We start from the raw sequence: 21,604 nt of genomic DNA, 5'->3' as shown, positions 1-21,604 counted from the left end.
CGGTCCCCAGGGCCCGCTTGTACCCCTGCCCCTCAGGAGGGCCGCGGCCCCTTTCTAAGAGTCTTGCAGAGCCAAGAGGGAGGGCAATGGGACCCCTCACGCACTGCTCGGTCCCCCTGGTCAGGTAAGCCCCTCGCTTCACAGACTCCTGGGGCTCAGCTGTCAGGAGTGACCCCAGCCCCCTTTCTCTGAGGCTACATCACCCTGGGCCCCACAAGGAGATGCTGTAGCATTCCTGACTGTCCTCTAGATGCCCTGCAGCAGAACGGCCTCCACCTGCCAAGGGGCTCAGCCCCAGCAGCAGAAGCCCATTCGGTTTGCCCTCCTCTTCCTGAGACCTTCGGGGCCCTGACACACCGGCGGGGGGCCAGGGGGATTCTGTGCGGGAACCCGGCCTGGAAGCTGCGGCCACCGCCCCGGCTCCGGTCCTCTCCCCTGTGCTCACCCGAGCCTGGTCGGGTTTGCCCGCTGCCTACGTGGACCTGCTCGCCACCTCCACGCTACCTGCCACCTGCCGCTCTGCCTGCAGTCCCGGCTCCTGGCCTCCAGCCTCGGATGCTACAGGGTCTCTTGTGGGATGCCGCCCTGCTGGGCCTCCTCCTTGGCCAGGCCTGGCACCCGCCTGCCTGAACTTCAGTTACCTTTGGCCGCTCTGACCAGCCTGGCCCCTGCCTCCCTCACCAGCCTCGGCAGGCCTGGAGCCACGCGGTCACTGTCCCACGGGGCTTGTAACAGTCCAAGGGAGCTGCCTCTTTCCTGTTCACGGGGCATTGGTTCTGGACACGTGGCTGCAGCTCATCACCGCCCCCTTCTCATGGGGCCTCCCCTGCTCGTCACAGACTGTCCTTCCCTGACCCTCTGGCCCCCAAGCTTCAGCCTTTCACCTCAACTCTGCACGTTGCAGCCACCCTCCAAGCCTCTGGGATCCTATCGGCAGCTGCGCGTGCCCTTCTCTGCAGCTCCTCCTGCTGTCCCTGCTCGTGGCCCCAGAGAGCCCCGCCTTGGACACCACGAGGAAGCTGTCACCATGGGCCACTCAGCCAGCTCTCAGCGCCCACCTGCAGCCCCGGCAGCCTCTCCCCTGCCCGCTTCCGCCCCAGTGCTTTGTCTCCTGGCCACAGGTCTGGCCTCCTGCCTTTGAGGTCCTGTTTCTGGTTCTCCACTATAGGTGGAGGAGTCTTGGGGGACAAGGCCAAGAGGCTGTAGGGAGCTTTGTTCCTTATCTTTCTTCCCCAGAGCACAGGACAGGAGCTCTCACACGCAGTCAGGGTGTCTTATCCAACTGCAAACTGACTAGGGGCCAGTCAGAACCTGCTAAGGTTTGTTTTTTGTTTTGGGTTTTTTTTTTTTTTTTGGGGGGGGGGCCTTATAAACAGAAACGTATTCCTGACAGTCATGGCAGCTGGGAAGTCCAAGATCAAGGCACAAGCAGATTTGGTATATGGTGAAGGCCCACTTCCTGGCTAACAGATGGGTCTCATTTGGCAGAAGGACCACTGGAGCCTCCGAAGTCTCTTTAATAAGGGTGCGGATCCCATTTGCGACTCCACCCCTATGACCTAATCACCTCCCCAAGGCCCCACCTCCTAATACCATCACACTGGGGATTCAGTTTCACATACAAATTTGTGGGGGGACACAAACATTCAGTCTATAACATTATTATTATAGGGTAAGCCCTTCTTCACTCTCTGTGGGCTACAGCCTCATCTCTGAAAGACTTAAGTTCTCAGGATGCTTCTGGAATGAGCACACAGGCACACGCCCTCTGGTGGTCAGAACATGGCTCTGGACGGCAAGCTGGCCAGGTGTGTCCACCCCAAAGACGGGTAGAAAAGGTGCCCACTACAGTTCCATTTCCCGTAAGTCCTCACCCTGGGGCCTGAGAGGCTCCCAAGCCCCTCCTCACTCAAGCCCGAAGCTGCAGGACGTGACTTCTGCTTCCACCAAGAAGAGTATGGACTGGCAGCATGAGGAGGTCAGCCACACTCAGGGCTAATAATACCAGTAGGGACCGGTCTTAAGCCCTTTACTTGACCTTCTCATTTAAGCCCCCTACTGCCTTCTGAGGTGGGCGTATTATCAGCATTGCACAAATGAGCCAGCTGAGGGTCGGAGAGGGAGTCACCTGCCCGAGGTCTCACACCTGTAAAAGGCCATCTGACTCCAGGGCTGTGCTTTTAACCACCATCCTAGATACCGTCCAGGTTGCAGAGACTGTTCCTGAAGAACCGGAATAGCTTAAGTGCTGCCCGCCAACTGGGCTTGAACCAGGTGTTCTCCCACCCGCTCTTCTGGCCTCAAAGACAAGGGCATTCTGCTCGGCTGAGGTGAGATCCCTGGCACTCCTGCTGTGTGTCAGGCCCTGTGCCAGTGCCCGAAGCCATGAGGTCAATCCGTCACCCAACGGGAGGCTCAGTCACCCTGTCCCTCCCTTTGGAACATGCCATGGGGTTCACTGTGTTCCCCCCAGATTCACATGGTGAAGATGCCCCTGAATGGGACTATACAGTTAATCCTTGACCAGTGTGGGGGTGAGGGGCACCAACACTCCATTAGTCAAGTCCACGTAGAACTTTGACTTCCCCCAAAACTTCGCTGCTAACACCCCACTGTTGACTGGGAGCCTTACAACGCCATATACAATCACCATAGGTTTTCTATGTTATATGGATTATATACTGTATTCTTTCAATAAAGGAAGCTAGACAAGAAAACATTATTAAGAAAATCCCAAAGAAGGGGCGCCTGGGTGGCTCAGTGGGTTAAGCCTCTGCCTTCAGCTCAGGTCATGATCTCAGGGTCCTGGGATCGAGTCCCGCATCAGGCTCTCTGCTCAGCAGGAAGCCTACTTCCTCCTCTTTCTCTGCCCGCCTCTCTGCCTACTTGTGATCTCTGTCTGTCAAATAAATAAATAAAAATCTTTAAATAATAAAAAAAAATACATTGGCAGTATGTGCTATAAAAAATTCACATGTAAGTGGACGCGCACAATTCAAACCCCTTTGTGCAAGGGTCAGCTGTACTGGGAGACAGGGTCTTTCAGCAGATGACTAAGTTCAAATGAGGCCATCAGGGTGGGTTCTCATCCAATCTGGTGTCCTGACAAGAAGAGCAGTTTTGGACACGTGCAGAGAGACACCGGGAGCACACACTCACAGGGGGCAGACTGCAGGAGGACACGGCAAGAAAGTGGCCATGCGTGAGCCAGGAGCAAGGTCTCAGAAGAAACCAACCCTGTGGATACCTTGATCTGGGACTTCTGTGGGTTAAGCCGCCGAGTCTGTGGTACTTGGTCGTGGCACCCAAGCTAAGACAAAGGGGCTGGAGGGGGTAACTGACATCTGGCTAGATGCATCCACTCTGTTACACCAGCCGCACAGAGCAGAAGTCAGACCCGAGTCTGAATCCCAGTTCTGCCCATTACAAGGCGAGTGACTTCGCCCTCTGAGCCTCCCAGTCCTCTTCTCTCAGCAGAAAAGAATGGTGTCCATGTTATAGGATGCCTGTGAGGGTCAGCAACTGTGTATGTAGAGCACCTGTGACAGGGCTGGGCCCACAGTAGGTACTCAGTAAACAGCATCACTAAGTAGTTATTCCAGGGACTCGATGCCCAAAAGAAGTATCAGTCATGTCTTCAAATGAGACTGAGACTCGGAGATATTAAGTGACTTGCTTAGGGTCACGCAGCTAGACAGTGCAAGCCAGGCCTCCCTCCCAGGAGGAGCAGAGCTGGGGGCCTCCTCCTGCCGCAGAGTGGGGAGCCTGAGGCCCAGAGACTCATAACAGGGTCTCCGGTGAAGTGGGGCTGGAGCCTGAAGGGACTCCTGAGCTCTCGCCTCTGCTCTGTGCTCTGCAAGGACGTGAAAGGAAGAGGCGGCCTCCCTTCCACTTGTCCCCTCTGGGTCCCCTCATGACTCATCCCACCACCGTGAACACGGTGTGGAGGGCATGGCAGCAGAGGACTCAGGACTTACTTGGGAAATCTTCCTGTGGGCTCTTCCGGTATTTAGGAGGGCGTCCAATCCTGGAGAGAGAGGGACCCGGTCCGTGGCAGGGAATCAGTGCCTGGCCTGGCCCCAGAGGACACGAGGCCCTGTACCCTTGCCCTCCGCACCGGCCATGATGGCGAGGCTTCTTCCTTAGGGAGAAGCCCGAGAGGTTCCTCTTACGGGCCGAGGCCTCTGTGTCGGATAACTCCGCCTTCAGCCGACTCTGGTTCCTCTCAGCCAGCGGGCAGCCCGAGAGGCAATGGTGAGCTGTGAACTTGCCTGTGACGTGTCCAGAACCATCACAACCAGGAGTAGGGCACTTCCTGGGGAAGAGTTAGAAGGAGGAGGCTTGAGGTGGGCTGAATCCACTTTTCCCACTGAGCCCTTCCCCAGGCTGGCCCCCTTCAGAGAGTGTTTTGGGGAACCCTGATGGGCCGCACGGAGGAGGTGTAGAGGACCCCTCTCTGAACAATGCCTGAGGGTCTCTGAGCAGGAGACCTTCACTCACCGGTGGTGAAAGCTGTACTTGGAGGTCCTAGTGTGTGGCAGGCTCCGACAGCTGAGAGGGGGACAGCCTCCAGGGGAGGCAGAGCTGGGTTCTCTGGGTCCTGGGGGAGCAGGAAGAAAAGAGTTAGCATGAGGTCCTGGACTGGGGGTGGGATGGGAGATGGGGGGCAGGGAAGGAACACTTTCTCTGGGCAAGGTCAGCACTAGCAGCTAGCGCCCCAGTTACAGGGCCCTAACGTAGACTGTGACATCATTTCCTGCTACTGAGTATCCGCCCCTCCTTGGGGAATGAGGGCTTGGCTCTCATACGCTTTGTCAAAACCCCAGGCCATGTCCATTGTCTCTGAGAGGAGATCCCTATGGGAGAAAATCAACTCCAAGCTGGTGTGGGCACAGCGGTAGCTTAGGCACAATTATGTTACCCTGTTTGCTTCCCTGTTTCGTTCTTGAGACTCTGGTAACTTTCTTTAGGCCCTACTCATATTTGGAGAAAAATCGAGAAGGATCAACACCACATGTGTCTTGGGGCTAAGTGGTCCGATGACCTGACCTCCCAGGCCACCTGCAGGGACCAGGATTTTATTTAAGGGAACTCAGCTTCCTCAGCAAACATAATGTGTGCTCTGTGTGGCTCTGCTGGGTGCTGAGGGAACCCCCGGGGTGCAGAGCTCCCTCCTAGGCACATGCTTCTGAGCAAGCCAGCCCCTGCACATCGAAGCAGCCTAAACCCAACAGCCAGGGAAGCCAGAAGCACAGCTCAGTGTAGCAGAGACCCCTGATGCAGGGAGGATGGGGGACCCAGAGCTCACTGTGGGCCCTGGAGCCCACCTGTGCATGACGGTCCGAATCCCCTGGATTCTACAGGAGGGGGGATGGTCAGAGCTCATGGGGTTGGGTCGGACTTCTTAGTAGAAAAGGGTCTGAGTGTCCTAAGGTTACGCACGGAGAGGAGGCTGCAAGGGATGTCCTGTCTTGGAGCACCAGCCTGCGGGGTGGATGTCTGGGTGGTCAGCGTCGATCCAGAAGTCATAGGCATGACTCCAGCCATCAAAGTGGAGCTGTGGAGGAAAGGCCGTTGGCGGTCAGGCATTCCTCGTGCAGCCCAGCTCAGCCAGGAGATCCTCCAAGCTCCAGGAGGTCCTCTCTGTCCCCCAGGTCTGTCAGAAGCAACATCCTGGATTGGAAGGACCAACTGGCCAACCTCACGGTCACACGCCTCCGCCACCACATTTTCCAAGGGCATCCTTCATTAAGTTACTGGCATCTTCCATCAACCCAGGCACAGGACAAGGGTCATCAGGCCCATGTGGAAGGCTCAGAGAGGGGAAAGGACTGGTCCCAGCTCATCAAGATCACTCACGGACGAGGGCAGAGCGAGACCCAAGATCTTCAACCTTGAGTATAGCGCTCTCCTCCCTACAACCTGCAGCCTCCCTTATGTCTGGCTCCTGCCATGCCCTTGACCGCAAAGCCATCTACAGAATTCCTGCCCAGACAGCCTGTGCATTCCCCAATCCGAGGGGCCCAGAGCCACCTTTATGCGATGGTCCTCCACATCCTCCACACTGGCCACGCGCACCAGGGCTGGGTTCCTGCGGTCCACGGCCTCCAGTTTCATGTTGACCAGAAAGCTGTGTGGGGGCCGCTGCAGGGGGACAGCAGCCTTCAGGCCAATGCCCAGCTCAGGGGAGCCATGGTCCCAAGGACAGAGGCCAAGTGCTGTGCCTTGGAAATCATGGCCTGCCAAAGGGGCAGCCTTCAATCGGGCTGGCTGAGTGTTCCATGCCTTCCCAGAGGTCAACTCTGGGAGCAGAGAAAGCTGACTCACCACCTTGAAGGCCCAGGTGGGCACAGCAGATGCCCCGGTTTCTTCCAGGTACTTCTCCCAACAGAAGCTATCAGGGTCTGGGTAGTCTGGAGGAGAGGATGAGAACAATGTCTAGGCACCCCTGCCCACTAGGGGAGTTCTCTCTCCCCAAACAGGACTAGGAGCTCAGAAGGGGTACAATCCCCCCTGCCCCCCAGCACCACCAGAACCAGCTCCTGGAAGGGGCTCCTGAGGCAGAGGGGCGCTAACCAGAACTAAGCACATCACCACCCCACAGTTCACTGGGTTGTCTGGGAACCCTGGCTCCCGTTCCCCATCCCCGGCCCTGCTGCTCCAGCCCTAGCCCCATACCCATCGGAAACTTTCTTGCTTTGGATTCCTGCTTCCTTATTGGGGCTGGGGAGGGGGGTCATTTAACTTTCTTCCTTAAACCTCAACAGAATAGGGGGTTGACAGGTCTCTCCTGACATCAAAGACTTCTCAATTCCCAAGCCAAAAAGATGAGGCTCCAGGACCCAGATCCTAAAGGCCCTGCTACTGAGGCCCTGCGAAGGGGTCGGCGGAGGAGAGGGCTGTGGGGCCAGGCCCGGGAGGGGGCATCTTCTTAGGCAGCAGGGTCACCTTGTGGAGGGGTGAGGGGCTTTCCTTGCTTCTGGCACCAGCCCACCGGGTGGATGTAGGGGCTGCTGGGGTCACACCTGAAACCGAGAATACGTCATTGTCCCAATGGCCACTCTGAGGACGAGGACAGCACGGCTTCAGTGCCCATCCTCATTTTGCTGCTTGGCGACAGCTACACAGATGGCTGGTAAAAAAGTCAGAGAACTGCGGCATTAACTACAAACTATAATAAACCAGAATATCGCAGGGACAACCGTGAAACACAGCAGCTTGCTCATCCTAACCTTGGTATTTTTAGATAAAACATCTGATATTACACTGTGTTGCTGAGGATACAACAGATCAAAGCCACAGGACAGTCAGTGAGCCCCGGAGCAAATATCAATGTCAGGACCAGGCAGCGGCCACGTGGGGCCGAAGGTCTGAAAGCCCTGCCTCGGGTCCCAGCCTCCCCCCCGACCCAAGGCCAAGTCTGGGCCCTCTCACTACCAGTAGTCGTAAGTATCGTCCCAGTTGTCAAAATGCACTAGGAAGCGGCTATCCACCACGTCGGTCACGCTGGCCACACAGACGAGGGACGGGTTCATGCGGTCCACTGCCTCCAGCTTCATGCCCACCTGGAAGCCCAGGGGTGGGGAGCTCTGGGGGCAAGAAGAGGGGCTGCCATGGCCAGCCCCAGGCTGGCTAGCATGAACCCAGAACCCCCTGGCCCAGGAAGGAGGAAGTTCTCTAGGAGTCATCGCTGGGGTGGGGTGGGGAGCTGGAGAGAAATCGGCTGAGAAAGAGGGTCCCTCCGGGGCAGAATCCTAATCCCCAGCCCTGAGCCACTCGGGAGCTTCTGGTCTCCAAGGCGTGCTCACAGGCAGCCTCACTGAGCTGGAAGCCGAGTGACAGGCAGGAAGTTACACATTCCCCCAGAGTCCGCCAGGGTGAGCACAAGCCGCTCCTCCCCAGGCAAGCCTGGCCAAGCTTGCACTGCGGCGGCTGGGTCAACACCGGGGCACTGGGGACAGAGGCGCTGACGTGAGGTGGGGAGAGGGGAGGAAGGGCATCTGTCAGGCATAAGCTTCCAAAACTGTCACCTCCCTGTTGACCTTTACTACACCCCATGGAGATAGGTAACGATCATCCCCATTTCTAAGTTAAATGACTTGCCCAGAACCACAGTGCTAGTCAATGGTGGGACCAGGATTTAAACAGTTTGACTTAAAACTCTGGATTCCCTGTCCTCGTAGTGGGTAGAATGCCTCCAGTCACCTGGGATCCTGGGGCCAGACCACGGTGGGGAAGTAAGGGTCCCTGTCTGCATGGCACGGGGATCCTCTGACCCGCAGGGACCCTGCACTTTTGATATGGTGACAACTTTAATGGGGGTTCCCGAAGTCTCTCAGACCTTTGGCTGGGCGTCAGGAGCTACTTTAACTGCTGGATAAAGCTGCTAGCTTCCTTGAACAGAGAAGAAGGCAAGGAGTGAGTGTTGGGACTAAGTGGTCAAAGGGAAGGAAAAAGCAGCTTCCAGAACAGAGGCTTGGTCCTTAACACCAAGACCTGCAGAGCAAACCAGAGCAAGAAACGAGCACAGTGACGTCCCAGGGCCTGGGCCAAGCTGGTGGCCAGGGACTCGCAGGGGGTGCTCGGAGGAGAGGGCTTCTGCAGTGGGGCGGAGGTTAAAGCGGGGGCGGAACCTAAAACCAGCTCCTGCTCCGGCCCTGGGCCGGCCCAGAGGGCCCCGCCTCCTGGTAGGAGCACTTTCTCCTGGAGGAGTCCGGATAGCCAGGCCCGAGGCAGGGACTCTGTCCCGGAGGGTGGTGTCCACTCTCGCCCCGGGGCACTCACGTGGCTCTGGCTCAGGAACAGGTGCTTGGGGGCGGCCTGAGCTCGTGTGCTGCGCAGGTACTGGCCCCAGCTGAACTCCTCCTCCTTGTAACCTGGGCCCCTCAGAGGGGGGGAGAAGAGAGGGCCGTGCAGACAGAGGCTGGGCCGCAACAAGGGTGGCCCACACCCAAGCACCAGAATAGGGAAAGCCCAAGGACCTCCCATCCCTCAGGAGCCCGCCCGGGAAACCCTGCTGAGGCGAGATGTGACCTGGGTAGACACCCAAGGGGCAAGGGCAAAGCAGAAGCCCTGGGTTCCTAGTCACAGTGGGATTGCATGAAGGCCAGCTGTGGAATGGGGAGTAAGGAAGGGGGACCGACGGGGAAGAAGGGAAGGTCACTGTGAACAACCCAGTCAGGGCTTACCTTTGGGGGGCTGCAGCTTGTGTCCAGTCTTCTCGAACCAGCCAGCCGGGTGGATGTCAGGGGAGTTGGCATTGATCCAGAAGTCATGGCACTCGGAATACCCATCAAAGTGCAGACGTAGGCGGTAGCCGCACACCTAGCCCCAGGATGGAGAATCACAGGGACTCTGACGCCAGCGGACACCCAGTCCCTCTCCCTCACCTCTCCTAGCCCAGGCTGGTGGTCTCGAGGGTCTCAAATGCTAGCAGATTCCCCACCCCACCACTCTTCCCCCCATCCCGAACGTGGCCCTGAGGTCTCCCATCCCACGTTGAGGACAGATCAGGTGCTCATGAGCCCTGAGCTCTGGGTGTGACAGGCGGAGTCTAGGACATCCTCTTGCCCTTTGGAGCCCTGGACAGAACCCCACGGGCACCTACCAAGGCTCAGGCCTGTTCAGGGCTGCTGACAGCCTTGCCTTCTGCTACCGTGTCTCCCTGCTCTCTGCTCACGCTGATGGCAGCTCCTGGAACTTGGTACCCTTGTCCATGCCCCAGTACTTTTGTTCCTTTGCTGCTTCTGCCAGGAACACCCTACTCATTCACAACTTATCCCTCAAGGCTCAGCAGGAGGACTTTCCTCTATGAAACCCCTTCCGCCCCCCTGGTGCTGCCCTGCGCAACTTCTGCTGCTCCACTCCCATGCCCGCCGCCCCCGCCCGCCCATGCCCCACGTTGCTGATGTGTTTATCTCACTGATTCCCACACCACAAGCTCCCAGAGGACAGGACCTTGGTTGGACACACACATACACACACATCCCTGCACTCAGCCCCTCTCCTCCCCGGGCTGCCCCCCGCCCCTGCACAGAAGGACACAACATTCAGTAACATCACCATGCCCAATACTTTGGTGTTTGTTCCTTTTTTTTTTAGCTTTCTGTGTGTTCCACCATAAGCCCCTAAAGATTGTGCTTTCTCAGGGCAGGGCAGCGCCTCCCTCATCCAAGCCAGGCCCTCCATGCCCCCAAGCCGTTCCCGTCAGTCTACCTGAAGAGACATCGCCAGAATGTGGGTGCCTGCCTCAGCTCACCTCGGCCACGGTGAGGATGAAGTACATGGACGGGTGTTGAGGGTCGATGCCTTCCAACTTCATGCCCGGTCTGAAGCCATTCTTATTGTGAGTGACCGCCTGGTACTGTCAACGCACAGATTGGGGAGGACCCAGCCTCCATCCAGCCTTATCCTTGCCTAGTGGGCTTGGGGTGAAGGAGCTGCCTTTAGGCCCCACCCGCCTCAGATTACCAGAGGAGTAACTTATTTGGGGATCTTTAGTGCAAGGAGCAGGACAGACTAGATCCCGGGTCCTCTGAAAAATGTGGGCTAAGTCAGGGCTGGTCTAAAGGGCTCCCCCTTACCCAAGCCATGGAAGGATGAGCGTACAGAACTGGGTAGAAGGTACAAGGGTTGTGAAGTCCACAGGTACAGTATGGGCAAGCCTGGGTCCCACCTCTCTACTTTCTCCTACCCTGAAAGCCTCTCACGGTGAGTCCCTTTTCTATTCTGGGACCCAACCAGCCTCTCCCCCTTCTATTCAGCCAGTTTTTTTTTGAGGGATATCAGACACACAATACACCAGAAGGTCTGAGTTTGGTAGTGACTGGGCATACAAGCTCTTCCCAGGTAGAAATTATCCGACTCACGTCCTGGAAGAGGCTGACAGGGGCCGTGACAGCCTTCTGCTCCTCGAGGTAGGACTCCCATGACCAGCCTTCTTTCTTCTCCCCTGATGCTGTGAACAGGAGACAGACAGACTGACCCCTGGACCGCTCCCAACAGATACTTCTTCTCGGTCTCCCCCAAATCAACTCTACCTTACCTCCAAAACAAACCCTTGTCTATGGTTGAGTGCTGCCCTCTGGGCCCTCCCAGCCATGATGGAGCCAGACCCAGGGGCTCAGAGCTCAGGTGAGCCTCGGTCTCCGGTGGGGCTACGCCAAATCCTGTCCGCCCTCATCCCCTGGCCACTGTCAGGAAAAGTACTTTGGACTGTAGAGCACGTAACTGAGGTTACAAAGTCTCAGCCACAGAGGGACCCTGCTCTCTGACAAAGCTGAGTGGCAAGTCCTGAGCCAGAGGACTTCATCGCCTAAGCTCATGGGAGAAAAGAGGAAGAGAGAAAGGAAAGAGAAAACATGGAAGGAGGAAGAAACAGAAGAGCAAGATCACACGGAAATGAGAAACTCTCTTATTTCCATCCTCCTTCTTCTGAACACAGAGGTACGCACAGAGACACAAATACATATCCACGTGTCTGGCGTGCCCACAGAATAGAGACAGATTGTATGGCCCTCCCAGACATACACACGCCGTACGTGCACGTGCACACACCCCCACAACACACACACGTACGTGCACACACGCTACAGCCAGGGCCTACAGCCCTCGGAGCTCCAGGTCTTGGGGAGGGGGAGGGGAGACCAAGTCCCCTGAAGGAACTTCAGGTTAGCCTGCAGTGGGGACCTGGCCACCAGCATGGAAGAGAAACATCCTTCAGAGACTAGAACAGCTGGCAACGTGTGAGGTAGGCTCACGAGGTCAGCCTGGGCTGCCTTCAACTGAAGGCCACAGACAACGAAAGAGGCAACTACTTGCAAAAATCAATTCATGTCCCTTGGGTAAACAGCTCCAGCTTCTTCTAGTAACTTCTCTGACCCCCATTTTGTCATCTGCAATATGCAGACAACTTCATCTACCACAGGGAGTCGTTTGGAGGAGGAAAAGAGATGCTGGGAGGAAAAGATCCTCACGAAATGCAAAGTCTGGTCTTGAGTTTCTGGACTCCCTGGGGCTCCCCTAAGTCTGTCTTACCTGGATTCTAGCTCTGCCATGCTCTGGCCCACTTGGCTGCTGCCCTGGGTCATTCAGATGTGGAGGTCCCTGTCACTCACAAAGACGTTTTTTTCTTTAGTTGGAACCTAAGTGGCCAGAAGCTCCTCCCCGGGCGCTGCCTAAGATCTGGGGTCACTGGACTGAGCCTGACCCAGCTGGGCCAGAGCAAGGATTTTCTTCATCATCAGACTCTCAGAGACCCACGCGGACACAGCAGACAACGCACATCCTCTGTCCTGAGTGAAATCTGGATTGTTCCAAGAACACATCACCTATTGTGCTCCCTCAAGAAATCCTTGCTCCTCCCACTCGGCCTTTCCCCAGACTTCCTGAACATGCCAGGGGAGAGAGCAGGCTTCGGGACCCCAGGCCTGGCACTGTCTGTCTGTCTCTCGCCACTACAGTCCCACATCATCCTGGATAATATCTCTCCACTTTTTCCAAATCGCCACTTCTATCGCTAGCCCTTCCCAGCACCCATCCCCTTCTCTCTAGAGATGAGATGACATTCTTCTCTCCTCTTTTCCTCACCGTAACATGAGCCACTTGTCGGATTTCTCCCCTCAGGCACCTCTGCCCCTCCTTGGTCCTAACTCCCAAGTTCATCTTCTGTCGGCCGTACCCCAAAGTGGCCAAGTCCTAAGACCCTCCATGCTACAGCAGAGACCTCTGACTTCATCTTCTGTCCTGTGGCCTCCCAACCCCCAACCTTGTCATTTGGCTCTTTAATTATCTGGATTCTCTCACTAGTCACGATGCATGATAAGTATACAGACGGCGCAGTTTGTTCTCACACGCCACTTCCATTAATCTTTTTTTTTTTTAAAGATTTTATTTATTTATTTGACAGAGAGAGAGATCACAAGTAGACAGAGAGGCAGGCAGAGGGGGGGGGGGGGCGGGGAAGCAGTCTCCGCTCAGCAGAGAGCCCGATGCGGGACTCGATCCCAGGATCCTGAGATCATGACCTGAGCCGAAGGCAGCGGCTTAACCCACTGAGCCACCCAGGCACCCCCACTTCCATTAATCTTAACCGTTCCTTTACCACTGAGTGGGACCTGCTGTGTGCCAGGGCTGGTGCCAGAAACCGGGGGTACAGGGATGGCTCAGAGACTTCACATCCATGGACCCCTTTAATCCTCATACAATGTCTCCAAGAGAAAGGTAAGATTCATAGTAATCCTTTCCACAGATGAGAAAAGAGATTATCTGGAATCCACTGGAAAAGGGGCCTGATTACTAAACCTTTCAGTCCTGATTAGACCTCCCCTCCCTGACCAAAACCCCAGTCTCCTCCAGTTTCCTGCATCTATCCTCCATGGTGAACAATGGGCTGAGCTGTTAGGTACAACCTCCAGACCAGAGAAGTCCCAAAGCTCCTGGGTACGGGTGTGCGGTCTGTGCGCTGCACACAGACACCCAGCCAGGAGGGCGAATGTGGGCTGACATTCAGCTGGGGCTCCTTGCTGAGCCATGTTGCTGAGTCTACTCAGGTTGCCTTTTTCTAATTGGGTCTGCTCACGAAGGGCACCTTTTTACGATGTGTCGCAAGGTATGGTACAGACTCGCTGTGGTCCTGATCCTCTCTTGACTTTCAGAAATGCTCCTTTGCTTACTCCTGCTTCCTTAGACTAGGTGCTCTCGGCTAGCACTTTCTTTAGCTAGCCCAGGCTGTCCAAAATCAAGCTTGTCGCTTCTCTGGCCTTCTCGGTGCAGTCTATTTCAGTCCGTGGCACCAGCATCCATTCAACCAGCCACATAAGCCACGGACTTGGGAGGGATCCTTCAGGTCTCTTTTTTCACCCCCAAGAATCCTTCAGTCCCCGAGACCTGCTGACTCCAGCTCCACCTAGTTCTCGAACTATCCCCACCTGTCCGTGCTCACTGTTCGTCTGGCTTTGAACCTGGTCCAAGAGCCTCTGGCTTGATCTCTCTGCCTCAGATGCAGTCTGTTACCAGAAAGCTCTAAAATAAAACGGGTTTATTTCTTTGCTTTAAAGTCCACGATGGCTTCTGATTTACAACCAAAAAATACAAGAATCCAGACATCTTTCTGCAGCATACAGAGCTCTCCGTGAACTAGCCTGATTATGCACTTCCATGCCCCTGCGTGCTTTTGTGCATGTGCACACCCTAATCCCTCTGCCTCATAGATTCTGCCCATCCTATCCCTTTACCATAGATCCTGTCCCATCTTATCTTCTTCTCATCCTTCAAGACCCAGCCATAGCTCTGGCACCCAGCACAGGGTTTTACACAGAAAGATGATCACCAAATGTTTGTTAAATGAATGACCAGAAGGATGGATATATGCATACATGGATGTATGTATGACTGAATGCATGGATGCTTGGATGCGTGGATACATGGATGTATGGATGCCTGGATGCTTAGATGTATGGATGTATGGATGTATGGCTGCATGACTGCATGGACGCATGGACGCATGGCTGTATGGACGCATGGACGCATGGCCGTATGGATGCTTGGATGCGTGCATGGGTGGATGCACAGATGGAATGTCACCCTACCTACCTACCCCATGAAGCCCTCCTTGACTATATGAGGCAGTTTGTTCTGTGACGGTCCTTCATACTTACATATCTCAAACACAACACTTAACTCTACCATTGCATGATAACTACCTGTTCATACATCTCTCCCTGACATCGGACTATGAGCTGTCGAAAGGCCAGTACTGTGTTTTGCTTCGTCTGAACTCTTCTACCTCAATAGAGCTGGGGGGAAAAAAAGAAACAAAGGGAGACGGCATGCATAGTATTAAAAGAAATTAAAAAAGGGGTATCACCACATATCCTGCAGACTTTAAAAGATAAGAGGGTATTATGAACAACTTTACATCCTTCTGTCACACTTCCTTCTGCATCGCCCAGTCTCAGGCCCACCTCTGCACACTAGTGAAGTTGTTCTCAAGTCACCAGGGCCACAGTCCAGTGACTTTTTCTCATTCCTCAACTCTCTTGATCTCCACATGCTACCAACGCCCCTTCCATCGACACCTTTCCTTCGTGCCGTGCTCCTTAGCTGTATCTTCCTCCTCCTCTTTTGCCATCAGTGGTTCTTCTGTCTCTGACCGCAACCCAGCTCCTCAGTGGTGGATCCCTAGAAAGACAGTAATTCCCTCCCATTTTCTCTCTTTCTGCTCAATCTCTTAGGAAGCTCCTTCAGCACTGCTTCAGTCGTTTAAGTAGAGAGAATTTGTTGGGGCACCTGGTGGCTCGGTTGGTTGAGCAATTGGCTTCAGCTCAGGTCATGATCGAGTTGTGCATCAGGCTCCCTGCTCAGCAGGTAATCTGCTTCTCCCTCTGATCCCGTCCCCTCTCATGCTCTCTTTCTCTCTCTCTCTTTCTCAAATAAATGAAATCTTTTTTTTTAAGATTATTTAAAAAAATTATTTAACTGACACAAAGAGAGGGAGATCACACGTAGGCAGAGGCAGGCAGAGAGAGGGGAAAACAGGCTCCCCACTGAGCAAAGAGCCCGAAGCGGGGCTCAATCCCAGGATGCTGAGATCATGACCTGAGCCGAAGGCAGACGCTTAACCATCTGAGCCACCCAGGCACCCCACAAATAAATAAATAAAATCTTAAAAAGAAAAAAAGTAGAGAGAATTCACAAATTAATGGTTCTAGCCAGACTTTTCACTGGGAGCAGAGAACTGAAGAGGGTGAGCTCCAAAATCTTATGGTCTACTCTTTACCTGGCCTTCAGTTTCCAGTAAATAGAAATGGACCTTTTTGAAAACCTAATGAAAGCCATGGACCATCTCCGCAGAAAAATAAACAATTCACAGAATTTTGCATGTAAATTTAGACTAGGGACCTTAGTTAAGAAGGCATCTAGAAGAGTCATACTGATTAATGACTTGTACTGAATCCCACACTCATTCCCAATTTGTGCCCCAGCTCTGTAGGGGATTCCTTGTATTTTGATAAAAAATGTGTTTCTTCCAAGTCATTAAAAAATGGCATGGCTCTGAATAAACATTTCTCCAAAGAAAATACAGACATGGCTAATAAGCTCATGAAAAGATGCTCACCATCATTAGCCATCAGGGAAATGCAAATCAAAACCACAATGAGCTACCCCTACACACCTACCCGGATGGCTATAATAAAAAAAGACAACAGTAAGCACTGATGAGGGTGTGAATAAATGAACCCTCATATGCTGCTGGGGTGGGGGGAGAAAATGGTACAGCCACTTTAGGAAACAGCCTAGCAGTTCCTTAAAAGGCTAAACGTAAAAAAAAAAAAAAAAAAGCTAAATATAGAGTTACAACATGACCCAGCAATTCACTCCTGGGTGCATACCGAAGAAAAATGAAAACACATCCACACAAAAACTTGTACACAGATATTCCTACCAGCATTACTCATGATAGCCCTGAGTGGAAGGAACCCATATACCCATCGATTGACAAATAAAGTGTGATACATCCATACAATGGACTATCATTCAGCAGTAAAAAGGAATGAGATACTGATGCATGCTACAATGTGGATAAACCTTTAAAACATGGGCCTGAGGGGCACCTGGGTGGCTCAGTGGGTTAAAGCCTCTGCCTTTGGCTCAGGTCATGATCCCAGGGTCCTGGGATCGAGCCCCACCTCGGGTTCTCTGCTCGGCGGGGAGCCTGCTTCCCTTCCTCTCTCTCTGCCTGCCTCTCTGCCTACTTGTGATCTCTGTCTGTCAAATAAAAGAAAAAACAACAAAAAACAACGACAACAAAAAACACGGGGCTAAGTGAAAGAAGCCCGTCACACAGGGCCATGTATAAGATGATCCCACTTATGTGAAATGTCCAGAACAGGCAAATCATATCCGCAGAAAATGAACTTGGGGCTGCCTAGGACTACAGGAGGATGGTGGTTTGGGGGGAATGACAGCTCATGGGTACAAGGCTGCTTTTTGGAATGATGAAAATGCGTTGAAACTGAATGTGGTGGTGGTTGCACAACTCCATGGATGCGCTAAAAAACACTGAATTTGTAAAAGTCAAAGGGTGAATTACATGGTATGTGAATTCCATCTCAATAAAGCTGTTCGACACTACTTTGTAAAATTATGTATGAAGCACTAACTGCTTAAAATGGATAAAGTCGACATCATCAAAATGAAAACATTCGGTTCCTCAAAAACCATCATTTAGAAAGGAAAAAGCAAGCCACAGAGTGGGAGAAAATATTTATAACATATACATCGGACAAAGGACTTATTTGCAGAATATATAAAGACTAGGAAGAAGATAAACAACCCAATTCAGAATGGATAAAAATGTGGGGTGCCTGGGTGGGGTGCCTCCGTCAGTTAAGTGTCCAACTCTGGATTTGGGCTCAGGTCATGAGCTCAGGGTCGTGAGATCGAGCCCTGCCCTGGGCTCCATGCTCAGCAGGGAATCTGCCTGAGATTCCCTCTCACCCTCTCCGTTTTCCCCTCCACGTCTCTAAAATAAATAAATCTTAAAAAAAAAAAAAAAAAAGAATGGGTAAAAACATATGTCTGAGATAACTAAAGGGAGACAGAACAGGAATTTTGGGGGGCTGCTCTGAATCTGAAAAGGCTGTAACAGGTTGACCCCAAAGAACGCCACCACAGACACCTGATCTGGATGTCGGCAGAATGAGAGGTGACGCGAGAATATCAAAATAGCTATTAATGACGACATATATTGTGAAGACTTTGACCACAGTGTGTTAGAAAAGACTCCTCACAGGAAGCGGCCGTTGGAAACCTAATGTGGATACATGAGAGAGAGAGAGCCCGAGTGCATACATGAGTGACAAGGCTCTAACTCACGAACTACTGGAACATCCTGTCAGGACTAGACACGTCAGGCTGTACAGCATGGACCCAGGAGCTGGCCATCCAACTGCCAGAGTGTAGCTATAACATGGATTCCTCACACACACAGGACACTCAAACAACCCTGCTACCCCTACCCCTCATGCCAGATTCTTCTGCCAAAAGACCCCAAAAACAACTGGAAAAAAACTGAGCCATACATGCAAACTTCTGCCAACTGATAGAGTATCTCTTCCCTTGAAAAAAGGAAAAAAGACGCAAGGAGGAAATATCCAGAAATCAATGCCACACCAATGTTTATTTACCGTTGAGATGGCAAGAGATATGAATCAAAAGATAACCATACTGGTCAACAGGACTCAGCTAGAAGAATCAGCATTCATGCTGGTTCATGAATCGATTCCCTAAGTAAGAGCAGCTGAGCCACTGTCTTGGGTGGTTGGACTGTCTCCTTCTTCTAGGTAAGATTTAAGAAGCCATAAACCAATGAGAGCTATGCTTTCGGCTTCTGATGTGAGAGCCCCGGGTTGAGAGGCAGCAGTGAAAATCTGGTTTGCTTGCAATGGGCAGAATTTCTAACAGACACTGCAGAGTTCGGAGCCCAGGACATAGACTGGGTTCCTCTGGCTGGTACTTGATCCATCAAGGCAGAATGTCCTAAGAACTCACCTCACCCTCTGGCTCTGAGACAGGAAAGACAGTCACTCAGGCAACTGAGCCACGGTCCGAGCGGAATCACCAACACACACCTCATGCATTCCTGAATCGAGCAAACACTGAGAGTCTACGTAACATCAGTCGCTGAGCTAAGCACCGGGGATACAATGATTAATCAAATAAATTCAGTTTTGAGGGAGGAAGATAGACATTAAACAAGCTGTTATACAGTACCTACGTGATTACAAGTGTGATGAATGTCACTCAGCTCCAGCTGACTGCTGTCACGTGGGAACGGAGAAGGCCTGAGGGCCAGAGCTGACTATAAATGACCTTTGTGCTCCCCCTTTTTTTAAGAACCAAAAGACCGGGGCGCCTGGGTGGCTCAGTGGGTTAAAGCCTCTGCCTTCGGCTCACGTCATGGTCTCAGGGTCCTGGGATCGAGCCCCACCTCAGGTTCTCTGCTCGGCGGGGAGCCTGCTTCCCTTCCTTTCTTTCTCTGCCTGCCTCTCTGCCTACTTGTGATCTCTGTCTGTCAAATAAATAAATTTTTAAAAAAATTAAAAAAAAAAAAAAAGAACCAAAAGGCCAGAATGGGAGCTCAGATAGCAAGGACAGACCAATGGCCAGCACAAACTTGCTCACATCACCAAAGGGAAGTAATGCCATGTGATGTCATTAAAAGCTGTTTAAGTCTTTGGGTTCTGAGTCTGGCTGTGAGGCCTATTCACGACTGGCTAATAGAGGATAAACACGCACATGATACAATCCCTCTGCAAATACACATATACTAATGCGTAAACCAGAAACATCGTGTCTCATTTTTCTCTCTCTCTCCCTCACACGGACACTAATTTATACTCATCTCTGTATGTACAACACACCACCACATACATAACCCATACTTCCAGCCTCACACCTCCAAAGGTGTGTACACACATCACACCAATGTAGACACACACGGAGACCACCGTACCAGACTGGCTGTTGTTCCACTCCTCACTCTCTGGGGTGCTAGCAGCTGGCTGTCCCTCTGGATCCTTTCCTTCTTCTTGCTTCTCCTGTGGAAGGCAAGCCTCATTCCTGTCCTCCTGGGTTGGAGGGAAGCCCCAGACTCTACTCCAGGCCCCTGCCTGGCTCTCTGGTCACATGGTATTCCGCATGGCTCCAGCCGGCAACCCCCTACCACATGGGCACAAACTCACATGAACATACAGCCCCTGGTTACACAGTCTGACTACAGTCCTCTCCATTCCTCAGACCTGCTGTGTGTTGATCTTACTTGTCCACTGGAACTTTCGTGCTCTGTCTCTTCCAGCTTCTCTGCCTCTGGCTTCGTGACGGGTTCCAGTGATGGAGCTTTCCATCTGCCTACTCATCTCCTTGGGTGCTGGTGAATGTGACTGTGACTTAGCCCTGACACTAGACTGAGATGGGAGCTCCAGAAAAGCAGGAAGGTGATTTAATCATTTTCCTCTAACCCTATACAGGACCTCAGTTAAAAACGAGACCCCAAAATAGGATAAGTGAGTCATCCTGTGTCTTCTCTGGCCCTGCCCCACAGCCTCGATTAATGGAGAGGATAGTGGGAACAGATGGGTAGCCTCTAACCTCCCCTTCCCCTCCCCACAGCCCTCTTCCTACCAAGGCCTCAGGCTCTGACTCCTCCTCTGATGGGCTGTGGTATTCCCTGCGCTTCCTCTTCTTCATGGGTTTGAGAATCTCAGAAGCACTGGTGCAGGAGCTCTGGCCTGAGGAGTTCTCCACTATAACTGACCTGAGGGACAAATGGCCTGAGAGAAAGAACCACCCACCCTACACCACCCAGTCCCTCTCCTAAGCCCGGAACAGGGGGAATGGGGTCCCCAAAGCAGAGCAAGTAGGGGTGCAATCCCCTCCCCCTTACCGCTCTTGGAACAGAGGCGGGCAGTCATCATTGGAGGAACCAACAGGATCTGGAACCGTGCTTTGCTGAGGTCCACACTCCTGGCACTGACAGGTGCCATCATCTTCTGGGGGATCCTGGGGGGAATCTTCTGGAGGATCCTGGGGGAGGTCCGCTGTGGGGGCCAAGGGGCCTCAGGCCTCCCGTCCATCACAACCACACTCAGGCTCCGCCCACCTCGGAGCCCACGCCCCCTCAGGCTCCCTGGGACCCTCCCCCTCACCTCCCCCCCCCCACCTCCCCAGTCTTCGCCATCTCAGGACCAACCCTTGGGCACACCCGCAGAACCCAGGTCACCCACCTCATCCTCCCCCTGCCGCCCCATGGATATTCCTTAGGGAGCTCGGGCCATGCCCCACCCGGGCAGGGTCCCAGCCTAGGGACTGGGGGGTCCTACCGGGCTGTTGGGTGCCCGCATCGCCACCTCCCGCCGGGGCCTCGCCATCTTCATATTCGGCCACACCTTCGGGCCGTAGCTCTGGGCTCGCGGGCTGCTCTGCTCCAACCATGTTCAGCGGTGCGTACTCGCTTATCCGGAACTGCAGCGTGGGAGGGTCTGAGGACGGGACCCGCACCCCCTCGACCCACCTCCGACCAGCAAGGTCCCCTCCCGCCGCCTTACTCCGCAAGGCTCGGCTCCCGGTGCCTCGCTCCAAGCCACGCCCCCAGCAGCCCGCCAGACTCCCAGCGCCTCCACCCAAGCCATGCCCCTAGAGTCCCTCAGTCAAAGCCACACCCCAGGACCCTCCATCTCGGGCTCCTTCCTCCCCCCTCCCCTCGGGCCCCGCCTCCGGCCTGATGGCCCCGCCCCACAGGTGCCCCTCGCTGGCCCCTCCGCCAATCCCCACAGACACTGACCCGCAGGCCGCTCCCAGGAGGCGGGGCCGCGGCCTCAGTCCACTCCAGGAGCCGCACCGAGGTGGCGCCGGAGCTTGCCACAGGCCCGGGGCTTAACTGCGGCAGAACGGTGGCCGTGACAGGTACGCTGCTGGCCACTCGCTCCGGAGTGCCCACATGGATCGGCTCCCGTGGAAAACAGGAAACATCCAGGGCACTGCTGGGCAGGCCAAGGGTGGCCGAGCCGGCTACGAACAAATACACAGACAGACATGACACAGG

The 21,604-nt window shown here is 53.9% G+C and overlaps 1 protein-coding gene across 4 annotated transcripts in view; it reads right to left on the bottom strand.

Annotated features, from left to right (window-relative positions):
- Positions 1-21,604, bottom strand: part of L3MBTL1 (L3MBTL histone methyl-lysine binding protein 1) — a 35,138-nt gene that overhangs the window by 6,471 nt on the left and 7,063 nt on the right. For 2 of the 4 annotated variants that reach the window (XM_045981154.1, XM_045981155.1), the window contains exons 3-18: positions 21,344-21,570; positions 20,883-21,024; positions 20,447-20,600; positions 20,185-20,317; positions 19,517-19,601; positions 10,869-10,957; positions 10,259-10,363; positions 9,189-9,324; positions 8,785-8,876; positions 7,438-7,589; positions 6,949-7,025; positions 6,328-6,413; positions 6,034-6,144; positions 5,443-5,557; positions 4,501-4,600; positions 3,978-4,315 (exon numbers count right to left, since the gene is read on the bottom strand). In XM_045981154.1, coding sequence (XP_045837110.1) covers positions 3,978-4,315; positions 4,501-4,600; positions 5,443-5,557; positions 6,034-6,144; positions 6,328-6,413; positions 6,949-7,025; positions 7,438-7,589; positions 8,785-8,876; positions 9,189-9,324; positions 10,259-10,363; positions 10,869-10,957; positions 19,517-19,601; positions 20,185-20,317; positions 20,447-20,600; positions 20,883-21,024; positions 21,344-21,570 — 2,142 coding nt within the window. The remainder of the gene's footprint in view (positions 1-3,977; positions 4,316-4,500; positions 4,601-5,442; positions 5,558-6,033; positions 6,145-6,327; positions 6,414-6,948; positions 7,026-7,437; positions 7,590-8,784; positions 8,877-9,188; positions 9,325-10,258; positions 10,364-10,868; positions 10,958-19,516; positions 19,602-20,184; positions 20,318-20,446; positions 20,601-20,882; positions 21,025-21,343; positions 21,571-21,604) is intronic. The other 2 variants (XM_045981157.1, XM_045981158.1) reach the window with 2 other exon arrangements.

This window comes from Meles meles, chromosome 16, assembly GCF_922984935.1.
Source record: "Meles meles chromosome 16, mMelMel3.1 paternal haplotype, whole genome shotgun sequence".
Lineage (NCBI taxonomy): Eukaryota > Metazoa > Chordata > Mammalia > Carnivora > Mustelidae > Meles > Meles meles.
Note: the sequence above shows the minus strand (reverse complement) of the source record. Positions and strands in the feature narration are given on the sequence as shown.